The 22,683-nt window shown below is 37.5% G+C and overlaps 1 protein-coding gene across 9 annotated transcripts in view; it reads right to left on the bottom strand.

Annotated features, from left to right (window-relative positions):
* Window positions 1-22,262, bottom strand: part of TERB1 (telomere repeat binding bouquet formation protein 1) — a 45,260-nt gene extending 22,998 nt beyond the window's left edge. For 4 of the 9 annotated variants that reach the window (XM_053210143.1, XM_053210148.1, XM_053210149.1 and 1 more), the window contains exons 1-8: window positions 21,617-22,174; window positions 17,859-17,921; window positions 9,029-9,139; window positions 8,716-8,844; window positions 6,443-6,574; window positions 5,338-5,398; window positions 5,129-5,244; window positions 4,908-5,030 (exon numbers count right to left, since the gene is read on the bottom strand). In XM_053210143.1, coding sequence (XP_053066118.1) covers window positions 4,908-5,030; window positions 5,129-5,244; window positions 5,338-5,398; window positions 6,443-6,574; window positions 8,716-8,844; window positions 9,029-9,139; window positions 17,859-17,889 — 703 coding nt within the window. In that variant the 5' untranslated portion in view covers window positions 17,890-17,921; window positions 21,617-22,174. Of the gene's footprint in view, window positions 1-4,907; window positions 5,031-5,128; window positions 5,245-5,337; window positions 5,399-6,442; window positions 6,575-8,715; window positions 8,845-9,028; window positions 9,140-17,858; window positions 17,922-21,616; window positions 22,176-22,196 lie in introns of those variants that run through there. The other 5 variants (XM_027075920.2, XM_053210145.1, XM_053210146.1 and 2 more) reach the window with 3 other exon arrangements.
* Between the last annotated feature and the right edge of the window lie 421 nt (window positions 22,263-22,683).

Here is a 22,683-nt window from a genome sequence, read left to right as displayed (position 1 = left end):
GCCACACTTTCTTGATTACTGTATAATAAGTATTGAAATCAAGTTATATAAATCCCATAATTTTGACCTGTTTCAAAAAGTTTCGACTATCCTGGCCCTTTTGCATTTCCATGTAAATTTTAGAATCAGCTTGTCCACCAATTTCTACAGCAATGCCTGCTGGTATTTTGATGGGGAATGTCTTGAATCCAGAAATGAAATTCAGAAGTGACATTCTAATAATACTGAGCATTACAATCCATGAGTGTAGGGTATCTCCCATTAACCTAGGTTTTCTTTATCTCCGCAAAGTTTCATATTTTTAAGCATATAGACATTGCACAGGTTTCATTAAATTTATCCCTAGTTTTTTTGTTTGTTTGTTTTTTTGTTTTTTTTTAAGTAGGCTTCACACCCAGCATGGAGTCCAACTTCAGGCTCGAACTCACAATGCTGAGATCAAGCCCTGAGCTAAGATCAAGACTCAGACGCTCAACTGACTGAGCCACCTTGCTACTATTTAGAAATACAGTTTATTTCTGTATGTGACCTTGGATCCTACAACCATGCTAAAATCATTTATTCATTCCTACAACTTTATTTTCGATTCTTCAGACAATCGTGTCAGCTATGAATAAACACTGTATTTTCTTCTTCCTTTTCAATCTCTATGCGTTTTTACTTTCCTGCCTTATTTCACTGGCTGAAATACCCAGGAAAATCTTAAAGTAATGAGAGTGGCTATCATTTTTTTTCCAATCTTGGCAGAGTGGGGAAGGAGGAGAGGATTAAGTTTTTCACCATTAAATACGCTAGCTGTAGTGTTTTGTAGAGGCCCTTTATCACATTGAGAAGTTCTGTCTATTCCTAGTTTACCAAAAGTTTTTGTCATAAATACATACTGAACTATGTAAAAGCTTTTCTTATATCTTTTTAGATCATCATATAGTTTTTCTTTTCTGTCACAGCCTGTGAAAATGGTGAATTTTCCAATGTTGAACCAATCTTGCATTCCTAGGATAAATGCCACTTGGTCATAATATATTACCTTTTCTATATATTACTGGATTTAATATTTTTTATGTTAAAAGAATGTTTATTTATTTATTGAGAAAGACAGAGTGGTGGAGGGGCAGAGAGAGAGGGAGAGAGAGAAATCCCAAGCAGATTCTGCTCTGCCAGTAAAGAGCATGATGCAGGACTTGACCTCACAAACCGTGAGATCACGATCTGAGCCAAAATCAAGAGGATGCTTAACCAACTGAGCTAACCAGGCACCCCAATGTTTTTTTAATTTTAATTTTTTTATTTAAAAAATTATTTATTTATTAAATTTACATCCAAGTTAGTTAGCAGATAGTGCAACAGTGATTTCAGGAGTAGATTCCTTAATGCCCCTTACCCATTTGGCCCATCTCCCCCTCCCACAACCCCTCCGGTAACCCTGTTTGTTCTCCATATTTAAGAGTCATTTAGGCTTCACCCCCCCTCCCTGTTTTTATATTATTTTTGCTTCCCTTCCCCTATGTTCATCGGTTTTGCACCTTAAATTCCTCATATGAGTGAAGTCATATGATATTTGTCTTTCTCTAATTTCGCTTAGCATAATACCCTTTAGTTCCATCCACGTAGGTGCAAATGGCAAGATTTCATTCATTTTGATTGCTAAGTAATACTCCATTGTATATATATACCACATCTTTTTTATCCATGTGTCCATCAATGGACATTTGAGCTCTTTCCATACTTTGGCTATTGTTGATAATGCTGCTATCAACATTGGGGTGCATGTGCCCCTTCGAAAGAGCATACCTGTGTCCCTTGGATAAATACCTAGTAGTGCAATTGCTGCATCATAGGGTAGTTCTATTCTTAATTTTTTGAGAGACCTCCATACCATTTTCCAGAATGGCTGCACCAGTTTGCATTCCCAACAGCTGTGCAAAAGAGATCCTCTCTCTCTGCATCCTTGCCAATATCTGTGGTTGCCTGAGTTGTTAATGTTAGCCATTCTGACAGGTGTGAGGTGGTATCTCATTGTGGTTTTGATTTGTATTTCCCTGATGATGAGTGATGTTGACCATATTTTCATGTATCTGTTAGCTATCTGGATATCTTCTTTGGAAACATGTCTATTCATGTCCTCTGCCCATTTCTTCACTGGATTATTTGTTTTTTGGGTGTTGAGTTTGGTAAGTTCTTTATAGATTTTGGACACTAATCCTTTATCTGATATGTCATTTGTAAATATCTTCTCCCATTCTGTTGGTTGCCTTTCAGTTTTGCTGATTGTTCCCTTCACTGTGCAGAAGCTTGTTATTTTGATGAGGTCCCAATAGTTCAATTTTGCTTTTGTTTCCCTTACCTCTGGAGACATGTTGAGTAAGAAGTTGTTGCGGCCAAGATCAAAGAGGTTTTTGCCTGCTTTCTCCTCAAGGATTTTGATGGCTTCCTGTCTTTCATTTAGATCTTCCATCCATTTTGAGTTTATTTTTGTGTGTGGTATAACAAAGTGGTCCAGGTTCATTTTTCTGCATGTTGCTGTCCAGTTTTCGCAGCACCACTTGCTGAAGAGACTGTTTTTATTCCATTGGATATTCTTTCCTGCTTTGTCAAAGATCAGTTGGCCATACGTTTGTAGGTCCATTTCTGGGTACTCTATTCTGTTCCATTGATCTGAGTGTCTATTTTTATGCCAGTACCATACTGTCTTGATGATTACAGCTTTGTAATATAGCTTGAAGTCCGTAAAAAAATTTTTTTTTAAATAAGCTCTGTGCCCATCATGGGGTTTGAACTCATGACCCCAAGATCAAGAGTCACATGCTCTACCAACAGAGCCAGCCAGGCACCACTGATTTGTTAATATTTTCTTAAGGATGTTTGCATCCTTGTTCATATATAGTCTTCTTGTAATGTCTTTTTCTTTTTTTAAAAAAAGTTTGTTTATTGGGGTGCTTGGATGGCTCAGTTGGTTAAGCGTATGACTTCAGCTCAGGTCATGATCTCACAATTCATGGGTTTGAGCCCCTGTGCTGACAGCTCAGGGCCTGGAGCCTGCTTCAGATTTCGTGCCTCCCTCCTCTCTCTGCCCCTCCCCCACTTGCTTTCTCTTAGTCTCTCAAAAATAAACATGTAAAAAAAATGTTTTTTAATATTTATTTATTTTGAGAGAGATAAAGTGCACAAATGGGAAAGGACAGAGAGAGGGGGAGAGAGAATCCCAAGCAGTCTCCTCACTGTCAGCACAGAGCCTGACAAGGAGCTTAATCCCATGAACTATGAGATCATGACCTGAGCCAAAAACAAAAGTCGGACGCTTAACTGAATGAGCCACCAAGGCACCCCTCTTGTAATGTCTTTTTCAAGCTCTAGTGTGGGAATAATTCTGGCCTTTTAAAATGTGTTGGGAGGTATATCTTGTACTTCCATTTCCTGGCAATTAATGTAGATTTTTTTTTTTTTCTCTAAATGTTTGGTATAATTCGCCAGTGAAGCCATCAGGGCCTGGAAATTCCTGTTTTAGGTTTTAAACTACATATTCAACTTCTTTAATACATACAATAATATTCAAATTATCTATTCTTTTTCATTTTAGAGAGAGAGTGCATGCACATGAGCAGGGAAGAGGGGCAGAGAGAGAATCTTAAGCAGGCTCCCAGGCTCAGCAGAGAGCCCAACACAGGGCTCAAACTCCAGACCCTGAGATCATGACCTGAGCCAAAATTAAGAGACAGACACTCAACTGACTGAGCCGCCCAGGTCCCCCTGGAAGGTATCTATTTCTTCTGAGTTGGTGTTTTTCAAAGAATTTGTCTAGTTCCTGTTGGTTGTCAAATTTAGTAGCATAAAGTTGTTTCTATTATTCCTTTATTATCCTAATACCTGTTAAGATCTAGAGTGATGTCACTTCTTATTCATGATATTAGTAATTTGGGCCTTCTTTTTTTATTTTGTAGTTAGTCTGGCTAAAGGATCCGTTTATTGATCTTTTTAAAGAATCAGCTTTTGGCTTCACTGATTTTCCCCTGCTGTGTTATTTTTCTATTTCATTGGTTTCTGATATTCTCTTTATTATTTCCTTCTTTGAGTTAAACTTGGTTTATTTTCTAGTTTCTTAGGTGGAAACAAATATAAATTGATTTGAGACCTTTCTTCTTTCCTTATGCAAACTATAGTGCGAAAAATTTCCTTCCAAACACTGCTTTTGCAGCAACCCAGTTTTTTTTTTTAGGTTTATTTATTTATTTTTGGGAGAGAGAGAGAGAAGGTGCACGAGCATGAGTGGGGGAGAGGCAGAGACAGAGGGAGAGAATCCCAAGGAGGATCCATACTAGTGGGGATCAAATTCATGAACCATAAGATCATGACCTAAGCTGAAATCAAGAGTTGGTACTTAACCGACTCAGCCACCCAGGTGCCCCACAGCAACCCAATTTTTTCATGTTGTGCTTTCATTATCATTCAGTTAAAAACATTTCTAATTTCTTTATAATTTATTTTTTTCTACTCATGGTTTTGTGGTTATTCTTGTTTTTGGTCTTTGTTTTAGCATGGACTTGTTTAATTTTCAGATATTTGAGACTTTTCTAGATGTTTGATTTTTATTCATTTATAATTTAATTCTATTTAGTCAGAGAACACCCTCTGTCGGGTTTTAGTTTTGCTGTCTAGTTGTTCTGTTTTATGAGGCTATCTGGGGAGATTCAAAACTATGCTGCTACCTCCAGTTTCCCAATCATCTTCCTAACAATGTCTCCTTTCAAGATTTTCCCATCTGCAGTAGTCTAAATGCATTCAAAATGACCCAACTTACTATAATAAAATTACTCCATTAATTCAATTAATTCAATAATTAACTCAATAGGTTTCTGTTATGCTTTGAAATATGTTTCTTCAAGTATAACTAGACATTAATGAATACTTACTGTTATTTGCAAGAGTAAGCCCAATAAATGAGCAAACAGGGCGAATTACCTCAGGTGTGATGCAATTTATTAGCCAGTCATTAGCATGTGGAAAAAGTGAACAGCAAAGCATCTGATTTTCATCTGAAAGAAGACACAAAGTCACTTGTGTTTTAATATATTTGGAAAACATCAGTTCATTTGTTTTTATATTTTAATATTTAAATATTTGAGATAATTACCATTTTGAGGATTGTTGACACAGACACATAAAGTACTACACACTGAAGACCATAACTGATAACTCTGGAAAACATTTTTATCTGACAAATTCAACTCATATTTTGAAAGAACTGTCCTATTTGGTTAAAAAAAAAAAAAGAAGCAAATTAATACAAATGAGTTAAAGTCTTAAGTAGTGAATAATAACAAGAAATTTATATTTGCTTACCTGAACAACTGTGTCAGAACTGTAATACAACCTGTTTCTCTCACAAGTGTCTGTCCAGTCCCTTAAAAAAACAGCCATATTAGCACACAAATATGACTTTTGCTTATAAATAATTTTGTAGAGGGGCGCCTGGGTGGCTCAGTCGGTTAAGCGTCCGACTTCGGCTCAGGTCATGATCTCATGGTCCATGACTTCGAGCCTCGCGTCGGGCTCTGTGCTGACAGCTCAGAGCCTGGAGCCTGTTTCGGATTCTGTGTCTCCCTTTCTCTGACCCTCCCCTGTTCATGCTCTGTCTCTCTCTGTCTCAAAAATAAATAAACGTTAAAAAAAAATTTAAAAAAAAATTTTGTAGAAATGAAAAACATTTAAGTAATATTTCTAATAAATAACTTTTAATCACTTTAAAGTAGTACTAAGTATAACAGAGAATTACAGTAGATAAAAATCTGTAATCACAATTATTATGGAAAATATGCTTATAGAATGACAGCATTCAAATTTCCTCCAAAAAAGAAACAAAATTTTAGCCACAAGCTACATGAAATTTTAGGCCATTGTTGGCTGATATAGTAAACACTGTAACTAAATGGCTAATTCAGTGGAAAATCAAACTAATCATCAAATGTCTCTTTTACTTTTAAAGCTGTTCTTTTTTTAATGTTATTTAAGTAACACAAATCACTTTACTATTAAAATTAATAAATATCAAACAATATATGCTATTCTCTTTTCTTTAAAGCTAGTAGTTCTCAGGGGCACCTGGGTGGTTCAGTCAGTTGAGTGTCTGACTTTGGCTCCGGTCATGATTTCTCAGTCCGTGAGTTAGGGCCCCGTGTCAGGTTCTGTGCTGACAGCTCAGAGCCCAGAGCCTGCTTTGGATTTTGTCTTCCTCTCTCTTTGCCCTTCCCCTGCTCACACTCTGTTCTTTCTGTCTCTTAAAAATAAATAAACGTTAAAAAAATTAAAAATAAATAAATAAATAAATAAATAAAGCTGGTAGTTCTTGGAAGTTAGTGAGATTTTTTAAAAGACACTGATATAAAAGGAACAACTATTTCAATTTATTATTTTTAAATGTTTCTGCAACATACAAGAATGTACTTACTATTATTTGAAACCAGCACCAATATGACATAGACAGACATTCTTTTCAAATTTGTGTTTGAATCATTATTAGATAAGAACCAAGTTAAGTCTTCAAACAATTCTGAAGTGCACAAAGTCTGCTGACAGTAAACTGAAAAATAAAAAAAATATAATTTCAATTTCTATGCATTAGCACAAGTTTTAAAGTATGCTAAACAAAATATAAAGTTGCCGACTGGGTGGCTCAGTCAGTTGAGCGTCTGACTTCAGCTCAGGTCGTGATCTCACAGCTCATGCGTTTGAGCCCTGTGTCGGGCTCTGTGCTGAGAGCTCAGAGCCTGGAGCCTGATTCAGATTCTGTGTCTCCCTCTCTCTCCTCCCCTAACCCACTCACATTCTGTCTCTGTCTCTCGCAAAAATAAATAAATCTTTTTTTTTTAATTTAAAAAAAAAATTTTTTTTTAATGTTTATTTATTTTTGAGACAGAGAGAGACAGAGCATGAACGGGGGAGGGTCAGAGAGAGAGGGAGACACAGAATCTGAAGCAGGCTCCAGGCTCTGAGCTGTCAGCACAGAGCCCGACACGGGGCTCGAACTCACGGACCGTGAGATCATGACCTGAGCTGAAGTCGGACGCCCAACCGACTGAGCCACCCAGGCGCCCCAAAATAAATAAATCATTAAAAAAAATTTTTTTAAAAAGCAATATCTTAATCAGAAGTATACTTGATTGAGGTGCTACAACATGTGCACAATCCCTTAGAATTTCTAATAAAAACCTAACTAAAAAAAAAATTAAAACATAAAAAAAAATTTAAGATGAGTAAGTAACAAATCATAGCAAGAGAAAACTTTTAGAAAATTCATAAACCTGCTTTAGAAAATAGAGACAAATGATACTTGTGCTATTAAGGACTTTCTAAAAATAAAAATATCTTTCCAAAAAGCAAACATGATACCTGACAGTAGGTGTGTGTATATGTGTATGTGTGTGTGTGCGTTATAATAATGCAATAAACAGAATTTTCAAAAAATAATTTGAGGGGTGCCTGGGTGGCTCAGTCAGTTAAGCATCCGACTTTGGCTCAGGTCATGAACTCATGGTTCGTGGGTTTGAGTCCCGCGTTGGGCTCTGTGCTGACAGTGTGGTGCCTGGAGCCTGCCTCAGATTCTGAGTCTCCCTCTCTCTCTTCTCTCCCCCGCTCATGCTCTCTCTCTCTCAAAAATAAATAAACATTAAAAAATTTTTGTTTGAATAATAATTTGAGGGGGCACCTGGCTGGCTCAGTCTGAAGAGCATGTGATCCTTGATCTTGGGGTTGTGAGTTTGAGGGTATATAAATTATTATAAAAATAAACTTTAAAAAAATAAAATCTTTAAAAAGGTAATAATTTGAACACAGAGGTATAATTAGTATTTGATCCAGTATTTAGAACCAGCTATTGGACATTCTCTCAAAGGCAAAGACAATGTCTTATTTATCCCAATGACTAGCACATAGCTTGGTTCTTACTAAATGATGAAGAAATATTTAATGGATGAAAATTTAAGGATAGAAAGTTGTTTGACAAACTAAAACTTTAGATTCAACTTCATCTTGGCTACACTACAGAAAAATGTTTTGACCAACATGAATTTCTATACCCAGAGTATATTTTTCTATACACAAGATGTTGTAGGTTATCTTCGTCTTTTGATTCAAGTACTTAGATATATAATGAACTTAACAGAAAAATCAAAGATACATATATGCATATGCAAATTCATGAAGTACAAACAGTATCTTAAATCAATGTGAAAAAGATCTTTTTTTAATGTTTATTTTTTGAGAGAGAGACAGAGCATGAGTGGGGGAGGGGCAGAGAGAGAGAAAGAGAGAGAGAAACAATCTGAAGCAGTCTCCAGGATCTGACCTGTCAGCGCAGAGCCCGACATGGGGCTTGAACTCATGAACCGCGAGATCATGACCTGAGCTAAAGTCAGACACTTAACCGACTGAGCCACTCAGATACCCCGAAGTTTCTTTATTTAAAGAGACACAGAGAGAAAGAATGCATGTGGGGGAGGGGACAGAGAGAGGGAGAGAGAGAGAATCCCAAGGAGACTCCACACTGTCAGTGCAGAGCCCAATGCAGGGCTCAAACTCAGGAACTAGGAGACCATGACCTGAGCCAAAGTTGGATGCTTAACCAACTGAACCACCCAGGCACCCCTAAAATTACTTTTTAGTAGTCTGTTAAAATATAACACGATGCTTGAAGGATAATGAAAAAAAGTTTTCATATTTTACCATTTTGTTCTGCAACAGCTCCTAATGTATATAAGGCTGCTTCTTTTACCATGCTATGTTCACTTGACTTTGCAAGATTTCTTACAAACATCAAACCACCAATTTCTCGAAAGTAAACACCTGCATTACCTACAAGATGTGCAGACAAAACAGAACATAAATGATACTATGATTCTTTTAAGGAGAAAATAAATCACATGAATATAGTAACATAACAAGTAGAGTAAGTTGAAGAAAAAGAGCTATGCATATTTCATATTTCAAAATACTAAAGAACTACAATCACAGGTAAAACTTCACTATCACATCTTACTGTTTTGTTGACAAATTGAATGAATAGTGACCAAAGCTTCCTTTTGTGAAAAAGGGTTGTCCATTTGATACTTCAGACACTCCAATAGTAAGTTCAGATCAGTCTTCATTTCTAAAGAACAAAAATTTCACTTTTTTAAACCTAGTGTTATCTTTCAAAAACTAACCATTTAAATTTCACTTTTTAAATTTCACTTTTTAAATACATATATTTATCATGTCTGTTTTCAAGATAATGAGTACATATTCCTTTTATAATCTATCCAACAGTAAAGATAAAAAAAAAAAGAAAGAAAGATGTTGCTTAAATAAAAGAACTTGAAATGAATTTCTTGTAATTATTTGATTTTCCCCTCACATGAAATATCAGAATAGAAAATCCATGGGGTGCTTGGGTGGCTCAGTCAGTTAAGCATCCAACTTCAGCTCAGGTTGTGATCTTGCAGTTTGTGAGTTCAAGCCCCGCGCAGACTCTGTGCTGACAGCTCAGAGCCCAGAGCCTGCTCTGGATTCTGTGTCTCCCTCTCTCTCTCTCTCAAAAACAAATAAAACATTAAAAAATTTTTTTTGAAGAACAGAAAATCCAAATGCAGTATTATTCTCTTTAAATAAAGCTACACTGGTTTAAATATCTGCCATTTAGAAATAAAGTGAATGAAAATGAAAATACAACATATTAGAATTTGTGGGATGCTACCAACAGTATTTGAGAGGAAATTTACAACACTAAATGTTTATATTATAAAAGAAGAAAGGTCTCAAATTAATAACCTCAGCTTCAACCTTAAGAAACTATAAAAACAGTAAATTAAACCCAAAGTAAGTAGAAGGAAGGTAATAAAGATCAAAGCTAAAATCAATGATACTGAAAGCAGGAAAACAATACAACTGGTTTTTGAGAAGATCAATAAAACTGATAAACCTCTAGACAAACTGATCAGGAGAAAGGAGCAAAGACACAAACTACAAATATCAGAATGAGAGATAAGGCACCATCATAGATTCTATAAATATTCAAAAGATAATGTTATGTGCAACTTCATATCTATAGATTCAATGGCTGAATGGTGAAGTGGACAAGTGAAATTAACAAATTGCTTTGAAGATACAAATTATCTCACCCAAGAAGAAACAGACAACCTAAATAGTACTACATCTATAAAAGAAATTGAAATCGTAGTTTAAAAACCTTCCTGTGAAGAAACCTCCAAGTTCAGATGGCTTCATTTGTAAACTCTCCCAAATGTTTAAGGAAGAAGTAATATCAACTCTACACAAACTTTCCCCAAAAGTTTGGAGAGAAGGAACGCTTCCCAACTTGCTCTGTGAGGTTAGCCTTATCCTTATACCGAAACCAAAGCCATTAGAAAGGAAAAAAAAGAAAACTACAGACCAATATCCTTCATGAACATTCATGTAAAAAGTCTAAACAATTTTAGCAAACCGAATCTAACAACATATTAAATAATAATACATCATGAACAAGTGGGTTTATCCTAAGAATGCATAGTTGGTTAAGATTTGAAAAATCAATTGATGTAATGTGATAAACTAACATGGAAAGCCATATGATCACCTCAATGAGGTGCAGAATAAGCACCTGCAGAAATCAAAGCACCTGCATTTTATCAAATGCAGAAAAAGCATTTGATAAAATCCAACACTCATTTCTAGTTAAAAAAAATTTCAGCAAACTTGGAATAGAAGAAAAACTCCTCCACCTGAAAAACTATATCCACAAAAACAAAACAAAACAAAACAAAACAAAACAAAAGCCCTATAGTAAACATAATACTTAATAGAGAAAGACTGAATTCTTTCTCTCTGAGATCAGGAATAAGACAGAGATGTTTAACATTATACTGGGGAGTGTATCATTCTATTTAGCATTCCTCTTAATATTGTACTAGAGAACCTAGCCAGTGCCATCAAATGAGAAAGAAATAAAAGGCATTCAAATTGGTAAGAAGGTAGTAAAACTATCTGCCTTCATGTGCAACATGATCTTCTATATAGATAACCCGATGGAATCTACAAAAAAGCTACAAGACTAATAATGGAGTATAGTAGGATTTCAGCATATCCATTTAACATACAGAAATCAATTATATTTCTATGTCCCTGCGGTAAAGTAATTGGAAATTGGTGTTTAAAAACAATGCCATTTATAATAGTATCAAAAATATGAAATAATTAGAGATATACCTAACAAAAGATATAAACAACATGTATACTAAAACCTCAAAAATATTGCTGAGAATTATTAAACAAGACTGAAATAAAGGGAGTGAAACACCTTTTTCATGGACTGGAGGACTAAATATTAAGATGTCAATTCCCCCAAATTGATTTATAGATTCAATTTAATCCCAGCAGACTTTTTAAAAATATGAATTGACAAGATGAACCCAAAATTCATATGGAAATGCAAGGGACCTATTAGCCAAACAATTCTGAAAAAGAAGAATAAAGCTTGAAGACTAAAACTATCTGATTTCAAGACTTCTTATAAAGCTACAGTAATCAAAAGAGTATAGTATTGCATTAGCATACACAAATAGATCAATAAACTAGAATGCAGCCCAAAAATAAACTCATGCATATATGAATAGCTGATTTTTTACAAAGGCACAAATGCAATGCAGAGAAGAAAGGATAGCCTTTCCAACAAATGATGCTATAACAAACATATCTGTATTCAAAAACGTAACAAACCAAACTTGAATCAAACCATATACAAAAAGAAACTCAAAAGGGATTCAGATGTAATGTAAAATATGGAACTATAAAACTTTTAAAAGTTAACACAGGAGAAAAACTTTGCTACTTGGGCTTACATGAAAATTTCTTAGACACAGTATTATTAATACAATCTGTAGAAAAATAATGAATAAATTGTATTTCATCAAAATTTAAAACTTCATTCTCTTAGCAGTATTTTCCTTTTAAAAAAAATTAATGTATTTATTTCTGGGGGGGAGAGAGAGAGAGAGAGAGAAAAAGAGAGAGACAGAGCACAAGCAGGGGAGGGGCAGACAGAAAGGAGAACACAGAAACTGAAGCAGGTTCCAGGCTCCGAGCTGTCAGCACAGAGCCCAAAGCAGGGCTCAAGGATGCAATATTTGGCAAGGATGCAAAAGAAGTGGAACTCTCATATATTGCTGGTGGATACATAAAATGGTACAGCCACTTTGAAAGTTCAGCAGTTTCATAAATTGTTAAACATACACCTACCATTTGATCCAGCCATTTCACTCCTAAGAATTTACCCAAAAGGAAAGCAGGTTATGTGTCCATACAAAGACTTGTACACAAATGTTCATGGCAGCATTGTATGTAATAGCCAAAAACTGAAAACAACTGAAATGTCCATCAACAGATGAATGGATAAACAAATGACCATAAAATGGAATACAACTTAGCAATAAAAAGGAATTAACTACTGATATACACAACAACATGGATGAATCTCAAAATAATTACTCTGAGGGAAAGAAACCACACACGAAGAATATGTACTGTATTATTCCATGTACTGAAAAAAAAATTAAACTACTCTATAGTAACAGAAGGCAGATCAGTGGTCGTTTGGGGAAAGTGGGTCAAGGAAGGGATGAAAAGAAGTATTATAAAGGTGCATGAGGCTATATTCCCTATCCTGATTGTTGCTACTGTTTGCATGGATATGTGTGTGTGTATGTGAGTGTGTGTGTGTGTGTGTGTGTGTGACTTATCAAAATATAAACTTGAAATATTTATTTGCAACTAAAAATGAAAGATAATCATTTTCCCATAAAATTTTTTACCATACCCTTTAAACAATTTCTTCTCTTGGTTTTAAGGATTTTAAGTTGTATGTAGATTTTGACATAATGCTTGAATTAACATTTAAAGTTCTCAAAGATAGGGGCACCTGGGTAGCTCAAGTTGGTTAAGTGTCCAACTTTGGCTCAGGTCATGATCTCACGGTTCATGGGTTCAAGCCCCGGGTCGGGCTCTGTGCTGACAGCTCAGAACCTAGAGCCTGCTTCAGATTCTGTGTCTCCCTCTCTCTTTGCCCCTCCCCCGCTCATGCTCGCTCACGTGCTCTCTAAGTAAAATAAAAACATTAAATAAAATTTTAATAGAAAAATTTTTTTCAAAAAAAAATAAAGCTTTCAAAGATAAAGAATGAAGACAGGACAGAAGTACAGAGGAACACACTAAAAGAAACTTAGATTTATTGTCAATATTTAGTCTTCCTCTTAAAGGAAATTCAACTGACAATTTGGTTTAATGAAATAATTCATGACCCAATTTGTTAGTGAAAAACCATAATACAAAGGTTATCACTAAGTTGTCTTGAAGCAACAGCAATCATTTATTGATCTTATTCTACATTAATAGAAACTGTAAAAAGGTTAGCTTGCCTGTATGGGTTATCAATAAACCTCTCATCAGCAACAACATGCCAAACAGGATTTTTGATGGAGCATAGTGATTTTCAATTCTAGGCACAACTGAAGAAAACAAGAAACTTCTTTATGTATTCCTCTATTCTCTCCTATACTCCCCTCTCATATTTTGATACTTTCTATTATAATCCCTCCCTTCCCAAAGCACCTAATGACATCTACAATTCAAGTTTTATCTTCCCCAGGCTATGAAACCTAGTTTCTTCAATAATTCCTGAAGAAAATAAACAAAAACTCAAGAATATACAATACAAAAGCACAAGCAATAAAAGAAAACTGGATAAATTGGACTTAAAATTGAAATTTTTTGAGCTTCAAAAGATATCATTAAGAATGTGAAAAGATAATTCACATATAAGGAAGGGAAGAATATACCTATAAATAAGGTATCTGATAAGGGGCTTGTGTTCATAACATATAAAGAACTCTAAAACCTCAATAATAAAAAGATAATCCAATTAAAAAGCAAAGAATGGACATTTCTCCAAAAAAGATACACAAATGGTCAATTAAGTATATGAAAAGATGCTCAACAGCATTAGTCATTAAGGAAATACAAACCAGAACCACAATTAGAAACCACTTCACACCCACTAGGATGGCTACAATCGAAAAGACAGATTATGTCAAGTGTTGACCAAGGATCTGAAGAAATTGGGGCCCTTAGACATTGCTGCAGGAATATAAAATGGTACAGCCACTTTGGCAAAAAGTCTGGCAATTCCTCAAAAGGCTAAACATAAATTTACCATAGACTCAGCAATTCTACTACCAAATATATACCCAAGAGAAATGAAAACCTATGGCACACAAAAACTTACACATGAACATTCATAGCAGCATTACTTGTAACTGCCAAACAGTGGAAACCCAAATTTCCACCAACTCTTAAATGGATAAACAAAATATATCTATTCAATGAAATATTATTTGGCAATAAAAAGGAATGAAGATACTGGTACAACTTGAATAATTCTTGAAAATATTACACTAAGGGGCGCCTGGGTGGCTCAGTTGGTTAAGCATCCGACTTCGGCTCAGGTCACGATCTCACTGTCTGTGACTTTGAGCCCCGCGTCGGGCTCTGTGCTGACTGCTCAGAGCCTGGAGCCTGTTTCAGATTCTGTGTCTCCCTCTCTCTCTGACCCTCCCCCGTTCATGCCCTGTCTCTCTCTGTCTCAAAAATAAATAAACGTTAAAAAAAAATTAAAAAAAAAAAAAGAAAATATTACACTAAGTGAAGGAAGCCAGTCACAAAAGCCCACATATTCTATGATTCAATTTATATGTCCAGAATAGGCAAGTCCAGAGACAGAAAATAGATTAGTGATTGCCTACAGTTGGGAGGGGGGTGTGATTGCTAAAGGGCATAGGGTTTCTTTGGGGGTGATAAAAATGTTCTAAAATTGATTGTGGTGATGGTTGCACAACAGTGTGAATACATTTAAAATAACTGAATTGTATACTTTGGTTGTTTTTCTTTTAATGTTTATTCATTTATTTTGAGGGGTGGGAAGAGGGGCAGCAAGACAGGAAGAGAGGCCCAAGCAGACTCTGTGCTAACAGCGCAGAGCTTGATATGGGGCTCGATCCTATGAATCGAACCATAAGATCATGACCTGAGCCAAAATCAAGAGTTGGATATTTAACCAACTGAGCCACCCAGGCACCTCTCTTCAGTCAAGCTTTTAAGATGAGTTAGGTATTGGGGCACCTGGGTGGCTCAGTCGGTTGGGCAAAAAACACTAAATTTTAGCTCAGATCATGATCTCAAGGTTCATGAGATCAAGCCCAACATCAGGCTCTATGAGCCAGCTTGGAATTCTCTCTCCCTCTCTCTCTGCCCCTCCCCCTGCACATACTCTCTCTCTTTCTCTCAAAATAAATAAACAAACTTTAAAAAAAAGAAAAAAAAAGAGTTAGGTATTCATAATGTCTCCAGATCCTTATTTCCCACCTAAACGTCAATATACTGCAATCTGGCTGAAATATATTAAATGTACTGTTTTTTTTAAGTTTATCTATTTATTTTGAGAGAGAGAGAAAGAGGGGGGTACAGAAGGGGCAGAGGGGATGGGGGACAGAGAGAATTTCAAACAGGCTCCACACTGGCAGTACAGAGCCTGACACGGGTCTCGAACCCACGAACCGTGAGATCATGACCTGAGACAAAACCGAGAGTTGGATGCTTAACCAACTGAGCCACTCAGGCACCCCTACTAAATTGACTATTAATAAAACAAATGGCCTCCTAAATACAAAATCTAGCGGACAATTCAGTCATCATCTATGGACACTTGACACTGAATAGCTCAAGCAATCTCTCTCATGGAAGTATTCTCCTAAAGCTGATTTCCAAAATTCCACATTCCTGACTCTCCATTCACCTTCCTGAAAAGTTTTTCTCACACTATAGATTTGAAGGGGTATGTGCACCCCACCAATGTTTACAGCAGCATTCTCAACAATAGCTATCAAACTATGGAGAGAGCCCAAATGTCTATCAACTGATAAATGGATAAAAAAGATGTGGCATATATATAATGGAACATTACTTAACCATCAAAAAAAAAAAAAAAAGAAATCTTGTCATGTGTAACAACTTGGATGGAGCTAGACAGAATGTATTATGCTAAGTAAAATAAATCAATCAGAGAAAGACAAATATATGATTCCACTCATATGTGGAATTTAAAAAGCAAAACAGATGAACATATGAGGGACGGAGGAGAAGAAAGGGAAACACACCACAAGAGACTTAACGATAGAGAACTGAGGGTTGATGGAGGGAGTTGCATAGGAGATGGGCTGGATGCGTGATGAGGATTAAGTGGGGCACTTGTGATGAGTAATGGGTATTGTATGTAAGTAATGAATCACTGAATTCTACTTCTGAAACCAATACTGCACTGCATATTAACTAACTAAAATAGGGGTGCCTGGGTGGTTCAGTAGGTTAAGTGTCCAACTTTGGCTCAGGTCATGATCTCATGGTTCATAGGTTCGAGCCCCACGTCAGGCTCTGTGCTAACAGCTCAGCACCTGGAGCCCGCTTCGGATTTTGTGTATTCCTCTCTCTCTGCCCCTCTTCCACTTGTGCTCACTCTCTCTAAATTAAACATTAAAAAAATTTAATTAACTAGGGGTGCCTGGGTGGTTCAGTCGGTTAAGCATTCAACTTCGGCTCAGATTATGATCTCACAGTTTGAGTTCGAGTCCCACGTCGGGCTCTGTGCTGACAGCTGAGAGCCTGGAACCTGCTTTGGATTCTGTGTCTCCTCCTCTCTCTGACCCTCCCCTGCTCATGCTCTGTCTCTCAATAATAAATAAAAGTTAAAAAATATTTTTAAAAAATTTAATTAACTAAAATATAAAAAATTAAAAAAAAATACATAAATGTTTTGGGATGCCTGGGTGGCTCAGTCAGTTAAGCATCTGACTTCAGCTCAGGTCATGATCTCACAGTTTGTGAGTTCAAGCCCGTGTTGGGCTCTGTGCTGACAGCTCAGAGCCCTGGAGCCAGCTTCTGATTCTGTGTCTCCCTTTCTCTCTCTACTCCTTCACCTTTCACGCTCTATCTCTCTTTCTCTTTCAAAAATAAACAAACGTTAAAAAAAAAAAATGTTTTTCTCAGTCTTTTTTTGAGGGCCCTCTTCCTCAGCCAAATCCTTATGTGATGGTGTGCATTAAGGAACACCATTCCCCATCCTTTTCTTTTTTAATATTTAATATTTCTGATTAACCTCCTCCATGTCCATGGATTTAATTTCCATCTTTCAAAGGACAACTCTAAAATCTATACCTCCATGCATACTGTCATGGTGGTTCTCTCAGATTCCCAGTATTCTTGTCTATGTCTCTATTAAAATGGCTATCAGGGGCGCCTGGGTGGCGCAATCGGTTAAGCGTCCGACTTCAGCCAGGTCATGATCTCGCGGTCCGTGGGTTCGTGCCCCGCGTCGGGCTCTGGGCTGATGGCTCGGAGCCTGGAGCCTGTTTCCGATTCTGTGTCTCCCTCTCTCTCTGCCCCTCCCCCATTCATGCTCTGTCTCTCTCTGTCCCAAAAATAAGTAAAAAACGTTGGAAAAAAATAAAATAAAATAAAATAAAATAAATAAAATAAAATAAAATAAAATAAAATAAAATAAAATAAAATAAAATGGCTATCATATGGTATTCTAATTATCAGCATGCCTTTTCCCATCAGAATGTCAGTGTCCTGAAATCAGTGTGACATGCAGGGTAGATGCACAATAAATATGCATGTAAATTGTTGAATGATTCTTTAATTTCCTGGATCCTGTGAGATAATCTGCAATATATCCTACAAATAGATTATAAAATTAATTCCAGATATATAATCCATTAATTTCTCACCTTGTATCTTCTTTGTGTCTTCACTTTCCATGCTTGTCTGTATTCTTTTTCCTTATATTTCATCTATAAGATAAAGATATTTTCTCAATTTAAATCAATGTTTGAGAATTCCAGAATTATAAATGCAAAAGTGTAGGGAAAAAACAATTTTCCTGAAGACAGAAGAGCAGGGACTGAATCTACAACTTATTAAATATGTGATACTGGGTGTGCTTAAGTTCCCTAAGGCTGTTTCCTCTTCTGTAAAATAGGAAATCCCTACTTCATAAAGTTGTTATAAGAATTAAATTTGAAAAATACATAAATGCATATGGCATTCTTAAGTATTACAGGCCTTCAACATAGTTTATTAAGTAAATATACACATTTGGTTGACTGAATCTAAATGACCCTCTTGTGGTTCTGCTTCCTTATTTTCTTTTCTTTCCTGTAAATTTTCATCCCATCATTTCTGATTGGTCACTCCATGAATTGGAAATTTAAAACACACACACACACACACACACACACTTTAGAACTGCATTTCTCTACACAAGCTAAGCTTAATACTAAAATTTTGTTGTTCAACAATCCATGGTTTTTTTTTAAATTTTTTTTCAATATATGAAATTTATTGTCAAATTGGTTTCCATACAACACCCAGTGCTCACCCCAAAAGGTGCTCTCCTCAATACCCATCACCCACCCTCCTCTCCCTCCCACCCCCCATCAACCCTCAGTTTGTTCTCAGAATCCATGGTTTTTTCAACATAGTATTCCACTATTAAGCTAAAATCCTTGTTTATATACCACTTGTTAGAATTTTTAAAATAACTGGGAACCCTGATATGGCATTTCACATGCTAAACTGATTTTTTAGAAAAACTATCAGAGTCCAATTAACTTCTTAAAGCAATGAATCAGGACTCACAGAACTCTAGAATTCTTTTTTTTTTTTTTTTCAACGTTTATTTATTTTTGGGACAGAGAGAGACAGAGCATGAACAGGGGAGGGGCAGAGAGAGAGGGAGACACAGAATCGGAAACAGGCTCCAGGCTCTGAGCCATCAGCCCAGAGCCTGACGCGGGGCTCGAACTCAGGGACCACGAGATCGTGACCTGGCTGAAGTCGGACGCTTAACTGACTGCGCCACCCAGGCGCCCCTAGAATTCTTTTTTATTCCAACACTACATGGTTAAAAGGAGACAGCTACTGGGGCACCTGGGTGGCTCAGTTGGTTGAGCACCCAACTTTGGCTCAGGTCATGATCTCGCAGTCAGTGAATATGAACCTCAAGTCCGGCTCTGTGCTGACAGCTCAGAGCCTGGAGCCTGCTTCAGATTCTGTGTCTCCTTCTCTCTCTCTCTGCCCCTCCCCAACTCATGCTCTCTTTCTGTCTCTCACAAATAAACATTAAAAAAAAACCAAACTAGGGGCGCCTGGGTGGCTCAGTCAGTTAAGCGACCGACTTCGGCTCAGGGCATGATCTCGCGGTCCGTGGGTTCGAGTCCCGCGTCAGGCTCTGTGCTGACAGCTCAGAGCCTGGAGCCTGTTTCGGATTCTATGTCTCCCTCTCTCTGACCCTCCCCCCTTCATGCTCTGTCTCTCTCTGTCTCAAAAATAAATAAACGTTAAAAAAAAAAATTTTTTTTAAAGAAAATGTAGATTTAAAAAACAACAAAAAAAACTAAAAATAAGAGATAGCTACTTATCCTTTCTATTTTTTTCTCACTCTCAAAATGAAAATAAAATTCCCAAATAAAAAAATTAATAGTAAATGTGAGAATCTTTTATAAAATAATATATAAATGTATACCAGGTTTGCCATTTTTTTAAACCTAAATATTCCATTAAAAGAAGGATGCTTGGGTACATTATAGTATATTTACAGGATACTGTTACAAGAATACTGATGTTTACTTGAAATGTTTAATAACAAGGAAAAATGCTTATGTTACAATTAATCAACAATGGCAAGACTCAAGCTTTTATCTACAGCATGATCCCAATTATGCAGAGGAAATTATAAAATAAAACTACATGGAAAACAACATGTTAACACTTGTTTTAAGCTGGTGGTTCTATGGTGTCTTATCCCACTTTTTTCTATTTTTCACAATTTTTATAATAATAAAAGCTTCTAACATTCAAGTCCTATAATAGGCCAGGCTATATTCTGTAAACCTTACAAATATTATCCTTCTAGTTTTTACAACAACCCTAAGAGGGAGTTATAAAGATGAAGACTGACAAGGAGAGCATAAACAATTTGCCCAAACAAACAGCTAGTGAATGCCAGAGCTGGAGTGAGCACCAAGAAAATCTGAGCCCATGCCCTACACTCTTATCCTCTACTACACCTTCTTCCATATGTAAACATGCATTACCTTTGAGAAAATGGGTTAGGATTTGGAATAGGAAGAGTAAATTAAAAAAAAAAAAAAAAACTTAAAAAAAATGGACTATGGACTACATGTATCACATGTGGAAGTTTTTTTGCTTTGTGAAGGAGTATAAGGACCATTTCTTTAGTTTTAGTCAACCTATTCTGCCTTTAAATATGATTTTATTTTTACAAAGCTTTAAAAACTAAATGTATTGAAATTGAAACTGACAGAACACATTACCTTCTATTCCCCTTTGTCTTTCTTATACTGTTTTCTAATAAATGACACAATAAAATGGAACTTTCCAGGGGCTCCTGGGTGGCTCAGTTGGTTAAGCATCCCACTTCAGTCATGATCTCATGGCTCATGAGTTCGAGACCCACATTGAGGCCTGTGCTGACAGCTTGGAGCCTGGAGCCTGCTTCAGATTCTGTGTCTACCTCTCTCTCTCTCTCTCTCCCCGTTCCCTGCTCGTGCTCTGTCCCTCTCTCAAAAAAAAAAAAAAAATTAAAAATTTTTTTTGAAAAAAAAAATTAAAGTTTTCCAAGTACCTAGTAGCATTAATACAAGTCATTTATTTACTAGCTAAGTGCTTAGAAACATCAACAGCAAAGGGCAAGTTATAACTTTCAAGGGATAATTATAAAACTATATTTTAAATTATGAAATATAGACTATTCCCCCAAACAAAAGCATCTGTTCAATAAAACAGTGTTTTCAGTAATTTAGTGAAGATGCAAATTGTGAGAAGCAAGATTGCAAAATTATTTGCGGTATTCTCACAAGCGGAAAAAAAGGATTTTTCCAGGTAACAGAAGAAACTATTCCATTTACAGGTTTAACTCAATGTACTCCCCAAAACAGTGCTGTTAAATTCAAATTTAAGCAAGAAAACTAGCTGAACGTTACTCTTTTACTTGGCATAGAAAATGTTAACATGAAAAGCTTTTTTGAAATTTAAGTACTACCCCAAAATATCAGAACGATAAATGAAATCTTTCTGTATAAGGCTGGCAGGCTGAAAATCCCACCACTAAATGCCATCACTAAGTTCTTGACAGTGGATGCCCAGCTTGGACTCACGCACAGTGGAAATTTTCCTGAAACTAGGGGAAACAAGGGGAAAAGGGCCAATAGGCAAAAAAATTTGATGTTACAGTTTAGCTTGAGAAATAAGAGGTGCAGAAAACAAGCCGAGTGAGGGTACGAGGAGCTCGCTCTGCATTCACATTCCCAGACTCAGTACACTGGAGCAGCCGTTCGTTATGCATTAAAACTCATCACCTCTTCCCAGTTTGCACAGGAAGGCGATGCCCGATCTTTCCCAGTAGGAAAGGCTACCCCCACCCCTTTTCCCAGTTTGCACTCATTAACACCAAGGCCTGGCTCACCTAAAGAGCTGGGAGAACTCCTTTGGAAGAGCAGTGGTCTTCCCCAGGCTCGTGTTAGGCCAGGACTCTGCAACTCCTGCCAGGGACCGGGTACCGGTTAAGGGCGTGAGTCCCGCCCCGCCACCCACGACTCCTGAGCAGCGGGCGCGCCGCCCAAGTGCTGTGGCCCACGCAGTCCGGCCCACGGTCTGAGAAAGGGCCTCCCCAGTGGTTCCCACCCCTCCGATACACCAGAATCATCTGGCGAGAGGCCTGTGGATTCTCAAGTACAATCAGGGTCGGAAACTGCCGGGCTCCAGAGGCCTGACCAAATGGTACGTGGCAATTCTCTTTTTCCCATGAGCTGCTGTGGGGGCTGCGGCCGGGGTCGGCCGCTTCCTGAGGAAGGCCCCTTCCGGCCAGTTCAATCCCCTCAACGGGTTAGGAAGGGAATAGGGAGGCATCCCTCATCCTAGCCGCTGTGAGGGCCGACAGGAGCCTACTGGCTGCAGTCTACCTTCCACAGGAGACCACTGACAGATTCCGGGGCGGGGGCAGGGCAGGGCCCGCACGCGCGGGGAGTGGAAGCCGTGACCTTTACCGTCAAGTCTCGGCGTGCCGTTTCCGTGCTTCCTCCCTCGAAGCCCGCCTACAAACAAGACGCTCCACTCTGTTTCCCGCCCACCAGGCCAGGCATACTTCCGCTGGGCGGAACTGGGACTTCCGGCTGCTCTCGCCTGCCCACACGCGGTGTCTCCCCACAGACAGACGCTCCCCAAAGTCCCCAGGGCGGGTCATGGGTAGCAAGAGTACGAATACAGTGTCCACGAGTGGTGGAAAGTCACAACGTGGAGGGGAAATCTTCTGAGCTCATCGCTCCGGGTTTTTAGGGCTTTTCTTTGCTCAGAGGGGCTTTTGCCACAAGGAGTTAGGAGAGCCGGCTCCAGGTCCATGAGACCAGGTCAGAGACTGTGGCAGCAGGGCACAGCATGGGTTAAGGGGCCCTCCGAGCCCCACGCCTGGCCCTCAGTCCTCTCTCCCAATCTTCTTGTCTTTGTTTTCTGATAAAACTATACATCTGAAATATT

This window comes from Acinonyx jubatus, chromosome E2 (genome assembly GCF_027475565.1).
Source record: "Acinonyx jubatus isolate Ajub_Pintada_27869175 chromosome E2, VMU_Ajub_asm_v1.0, whole genome shotgun sequence".
Lineage (NCBI taxonomy): Eukaryota > Metazoa > Chordata > Mammalia > Carnivora > Felidae > Acinonyx > Acinonyx jubatus.
The sequence above is the reverse complement of the archived record's forward strand: the minus strand, read 5'-3'. Positions and strand labels throughout refer to the sequence as shown.